Source organism: Beta vulgaris, chromosome 8 (genome assembly GCF_026745355.1).
Source record: "Beta vulgaris subsp. vulgaris cultivar EL10 chromosome 8, EL10.2, whole genome shotgun sequence".
In the NCBI taxonomy this organism is placed as follows: domain Eukaryota; kingdom Viridiplantae; phylum Streptophyta; class Magnoliopsida; order Caryophyllales; family Amaranthaceae; genus Beta; species Beta vulgaris.
The window spans coordinates 52,212,291-52,218,290 of record NC_079209.1 but is presented as its reverse complement, the minus strand read 5'-3'; the positions used below and the strand labels follow the sequence as shown (position 1 = coordinate 52,218,290).

Genomic DNA, 6,000 nt, shown 5'->3' with positions numbered 1-6,000 from the left:
TTTATTACTATGCCAAAATTAGGGGTATGCTGTTAATTTCAAATATTTACCTAATATAAAATCGACTTTGCAACAGATAAAAATAAATTGAAACTAATAAGTTAATTAAAATTAATAAGATAAAGTTGAAACTGATAAGTTAAATTATTTTGGCAAAATTAGTTGAAAGATTATTTTGAAAAAATTAGTTGAGAAATTATTTTGACAAAATTAGTTGATAAATTTTTTTGGCAAAATTAATTATTGTCAAAATTTTGGAAAGATTTTTCAAAATTTCAGTCATTTGATTCTAAAAAGGTAAAAAAATTTAACTTATCATTTAAGTCATTTTAACCACCTACAAATTTATTTTAGTTGCTCCTCAAAAACTATTAATTATTTTAACACCTAAAATATGTTAGCACCTTATCATTTAAGGTAGCTAAAATGCTTCTCAAACAGAGTCGATATTCCTCTCAACCGCTGGTTTTGTAACATATCGTCTACTTTTTAATTGAAAATTAGACAATGGGATAATCTTAATTTTAAGAAGAGAATAGAGCATATTTTAAATGTAATGACTAGTTTGATCTGTTTATTTTATTTGGTGACCAGTTTAATCGATTCAGTAATTACATTCTTTAATTCATTTAGTGACTAGTTTAATCCATTTGGTAAGACTGTCGAATTATTTTCTAACCATTGTCAGTTGTAGAGATTCAAAGGGAAACAAAGGAAGGAGAAGAGAAGGGATGACTAAGTTGATGCGAGGTGATTATTGATTATGGATAGTGTTGGATTAGAGTGAGATGAAACGGGCTTGTTATGAGTATGTATGCTTAAGTTTGTTTAGTTTTATGTTAGAATTAGGCTCTGTTTGGGGAAGCATTTCAGGTGACTTAAATGATAAGGTGCTATCATTTTAAGTCACCTTATATGATTAGTGGTGTTTGGTGGAGGAACTTAAATAAAATTTAAGTCCAAAATTTGACTTAAATTGAGTTGGAGTAAAATATAGCTTCTAAGATCAGGTGTTGAAATTTTATTATTATTATTATTTTCTGTTTATCTTTTTAAGCCTAAAAATATATTTTCTTTTTATGTTTTTAAGTCTAAAAATAAATTTCAGCTACAGTCATAAATAATATTACCAAACAGGTTATGCAATCAGCTAGCTTATCAGTTTCAGCACCTTAACAGTTTCAGCTGCTACCTAATCAGTTCAGTCACCTTATCCGTTTTAGCTCCATTTCAGTCAGTTTTGCCAAACAAAGCCTTAGACTGCCTATATTAATAATTGTTGTCGGACAAATTAAGTTGTCGCTGCGTTTTTTAATGTTCTCGAATTTAGATTTACAATTATTTTGACTTGGAAGATCTATTATGAAAATCGCTAATCACCTTCACTAACATCCTAAATTGGTTAATTATGATACATGGCTCTGTCTCATTAGCTTCTATTATTTGAAAACCGGACGAAGTTGAATCGATTTCATATCAATCATTCTATTGACCTGCTAACTTAATTAGATAATATACTTGCTTATATAAATTTTTTGCAAGAGCTTGCTGTTAGATTGATTTAAGCATCACAAGTGATTTTTCTGTTTGTGTATTGAGCATCTTCGATATTGGGATTTGTAGTACACTTTATATAAACATCCAAATCAGCAACATTGATTTGAGTTTCGATTACTCCCTCCGTCCTATAATATAGTGCTTGTTTCTTTTTTACACGGTCTTCAAGACGTAACTTTGACCTTTAATATCTTCAATTCCGTATTAATAAAACATATAAAAAGTTGATATTATTAAACTACACATTGAGACGAATCTAACAAGATCCCACATGAATATGTTTTTTTATATATACAAATGAGAATATTTGGTCAAAGATTTTAAAGTTTGACCCATCAAAAATGAAATAGGCACTATATTATGGGACGGAGGGAATACTATTTTAAGCTCATGAATTGAATAAACAATGCAGTTACTAAATAAATGTTATACTACATCAACACATTATTTCATCAAGTGAAACTATTGGATCAGACCGTATGACCCAATGTGTTTGGTCGGACGGGCTGAGCCCACAAGTTTCACGAAAGAGACGTGCGACCCTCGCAACATTGAATACTTACTCAAGACGAAGTTTTCAAATATTAGTAAAACGCACAGGTAAAGAAGAAGAAGACATTGTTAGATTACGAGACATGGAAATTGATGATGTAAGATATCTTAAATCACTTACTACAAATTGTCTTACTCACCTTAGAATACTAAAAGGTCCATCGGACAGTAGTATATCAGATGTTGGACGAGCATTAGAGAGTTGTGCTTCTTCCTTGCAAAGCCTTGAAATTGACAGATCCAAAGGGTGATTATTATCGAAGCATCATGAAAGACCTACTAGAAGATGGAATCTTCAACGCAGATAACAAGATGTGGTACCACCAGAGAAAGATGGTAATATTGGAGTTCCACTCGCAACAATTCCGCCAACTCACGATACAATCATTGTTTGAATTAGTCCACAACAGACTATTGCCAGTGCTAGAGGAATCGCGACAGAAATCTGTGGCAATTGATTTGCAAGATGTTCTACTTAGGTTGACATTTGATAACATTTGCATGATCGCACTTGGGGTTGATCATGGATTTGGTAAGCAAAGTTGGTTGTTTTATTCTTTCAGTTGGTTGGTTTATTCTTTCAGTTGGTTGGTCTATTCTTTCAGTTGGTTGGTTTATCCTTTCACTTGGTTACTTTATTCTTTCACTTGGTTGTTTTATTCTTTTAGTTGGTTCCATTGTGTCAGACCAACTGAACAAAAATTAAAACCAACTGGAAAAAAATTTGAAACCAACTGAACAAAAATCGAAACCAACCGAAAAAAATTGAAACCAACTGAAAGTCGTCCGACCAAATATTATGGTCGGACGGTCTGACACAATACCTTCTCTTTTATCAATTAGGGAGCTACTTATTATGAAAAAAAAAGAAGATGCTAATTTGTAAGATGTGGGATTACTTATGAGCTAACATGCATTCTCTATTCCATTTGGCATAATGGCATTGCTTGATATGGGTCAATATAAATTGAATCTGGTTACAAATCTCCCATTGGCTTCTTGAATGTTTTAAAATTCACACAAATGATTCAGTTATTATTTCATCTCCAATGAATGTGCCATTGTGCCTAACCAAACATGACATGTTTCTCGTGAGTATTGATCCCCTCAAAAGGAACACATATGAGGTTATACTTGTTTTGTCCATTTGTTGTATCAAAATATATGACATCACCAATATTCTTGGAATCTTTCTTCATTCTCTAAATCATCCAAAGATATAAAAAAACTAATATGAATCCAGGGCACACTGATCCATCTTATGTGAGTTGTAATGATTACAACTTTCAATTTTTACTGCGTTCAGTCTTCACTCTTTCTCTCTTGATAACTTCTATCTCCTCTGATAACTTCTCTCTCCTGATAGTGTATTTTGAAATGATATAGTATATTTTGAAATAATATAGTGTATTTTAAAATGATATAGTGTATTTTGACATGATAATGTTTTGTCGAGTTTTTTGGCACGAGTGTTTTGCATGATATAATGTATACTGTTATGATAGTGTTTTGCTGTAATTTTTTGACATTGTATTTTGACATGATATATTGTGTTTTGACATGATATAATGTATTTTGAAATGATATAGTGTAGTTTATTTGTATATTACACAAAATTATCATAATCGATCATAGTGTTGACATGATGGTGTCTTTTGACATGATATAGCATGTTTTGACATGATATAGTGTATGTTTGTTTTGAACAACTGTTTTTGTTAAAATTTTAGAGCGAGAGAATCTTATTGAAGAGGGAGGAAATCGCGAATTTTGGTAAGTGGAAGTGATTAGTTTGTAGTGAGGAACGTGCCTAGGCCTGATCCACAATATTTTTAATGTGAACCAGGTGCACATAAGACGAATTGCTCATCATTTACAACTTGTGCTTCTCCTCCACCTTCTATTTCTTTCAATTTTTTCGTCCTGTAATTATTTGGGAGGGGGAGGGGGGGTTGATTATGTGTTGTGCGACTTTTGTTCCACCATCTTTACACAACTGGTAAAATTATATTGGTCTTAATCCGCTTTGATGCATGAGCTCGATTGCTATTGTCTTATCCTCTGTTATTTTTCTGTCCACTTTTAGCATTCTACTAACATTTCGTAATTAAAGTTTTGTTAAGAGCACCTCCATTCATGGGGCACCCCATTTTTTCTCTCTCCTCACCTTATTTGTCCACCTCATTTTCCACTACCTCCCCATTTTACCTTACTCAAATTTGAAACACATACCTCCACTCATCTACCTCCCCATTTATCTTCTCTCTCTTATTTCCTATACCCATCCACCTTTTCTCTCTCCTACTTTCCCATACCCCACCAATATTTTATCTATTGATTATATATTCCATATTTAACATGATTTCTTTGTAATTAAATAAAAAAATCGTAATTATCCTCATTAATTTCATAATTAATCAATAAATAATTGACACACTAATTAAATTCGGTAGTTGCTAATTACGCTATGTAAATTGGTAATCACGCTATTAAAACGATAAATCGTTAATTTATGCTCATCTTTTAGTTAAGCTACTTAATTGAAATTTCTTACAACAATGGCTACACTTAATATTACAAACAATAAACATCATCATTGGTTGATTGGCGACAATTGTGCCAAATGTGTTGAGCCAAGTCCTTTTGTAAGGAGTTGTGAACATCTCTATCCCACACATCAGCTCTATTTTGCAAATATTGTTGCATCCCTATATCATTGTAGCGACCAGGTTGAACAGAGAATGTTTCAAGCCTATGGCTAGACGAAGTACTAGCAATCGAGGCATTTTCTTGCTCGAAGTCTGATGCGTCTTGATAATTTAGATATGTATCCCGTTCATCCTCGACAATCATATTGTGGAAGAATGATACACGCCAGCATTATTTCCCACATTAAGTGTTCATCCCAAATGAGTGATGGCCTTTGTATTATTGCAAAGTGGCTTGTAAAACCCCAAACGCACGTTCGACGTCTTTCCGAACTGATTCTTGACGTTTGGTGAACAACTCATCGACGGGAGATAGTGGGAGTCGAATTGCTGGCATAACACTGCCTATTTAGGGTAGATCCCATCTGTTAGGTAATATCCCCTATTATAGGTATTACCATTCACATTAAATGTGACCTCAGGAGCTCTTCCTTGATAAAGATCATCAAACACCGGAGAGCGTGCCAATACATTGATATCATTGCAAGTTCCCGGTGTTCCGAAAAATGCATGCCATATCCACAAGTCTCCGGAGGCCACGACTTCTAGAATTACCGTTGCAGATTTGGACCTACCTTGATACAACCCTTTCCATGCTCGTGGGCAATTTTTCCATTGCCAATGCATGCAATCTATGCTGCCCATCATTCCAGGAAAACCCCGCCTTTCCCCGTCACGTAAGAGGCGTTGCAAGTCGGTTACTGTAGGCCTCCTTAAGTACTCGGTCGTAAAAACTTTTCGAATTCCTTGCACAAAGTGCACAAGGCACCTTTGCTGTTGATTCAGCAATTTTGATGTACTCGTCGACTGCGTCAGATGCTGATCCATATGCTAGACACCTCAATGCTGCTGTGCATTTCTGATGAGTGGAGGCACCTAGCTTCCAGTTGCGTCTGGTAGTTGTTGAAAAAATTTGTCTTTCGCAGCGACTGCGTTCATAATTCGAAAGAAAAGAGGACGACGCATACGAAATCTGCGTCGGAACATGTCTTCGGTATATAGAGGACGATCAACAAAGTAATCGTTCATTAACCTTTGATTTGCATCAGCACGGTCTCTTGGAATAATAATTTTTTTTTTTTGGGAGATGTTCTTTGAGTGGCTTCTATGATTGGAGCGACAATTGTTTGAACAGCTTGTTGAATTACGTAGTCTTCTTGTTCTTCAAGATACGCGTTGTATA

General features: G+C 34.2%; 1 protein-coding gene across 1 annotated transcript; it reads right to left on the bottom strand.

Moving 5' to 3' along the window:
• Positions 1 to 5,162: 5,162 nt before the first annotated feature.
• LOC125492681 (uncharacterized) lies at positions 5,163 to 5,645 on the bottom strand. The gene has a single exon (XM_048635388.2). It carries the CDS (start codon positions 5,643 to 5,645, stop codon positions 5,163 to 5,165), a length of 483 nt encoding a protein of 160 aa, XP_048491345.2.
• Positions 5,646 to 6,000: the final 355 nt, after the last annotated feature.

What these genes read in the sequence shown, in the direction of transcription:
- LOC125492681 (XM_048635388.2), bottom strand. Translation starts at nt 5,645, where the DNA reads ATGGATCAGCATCTGACGCAGTCGACGAGTACATCAAAATTGCTGAAT.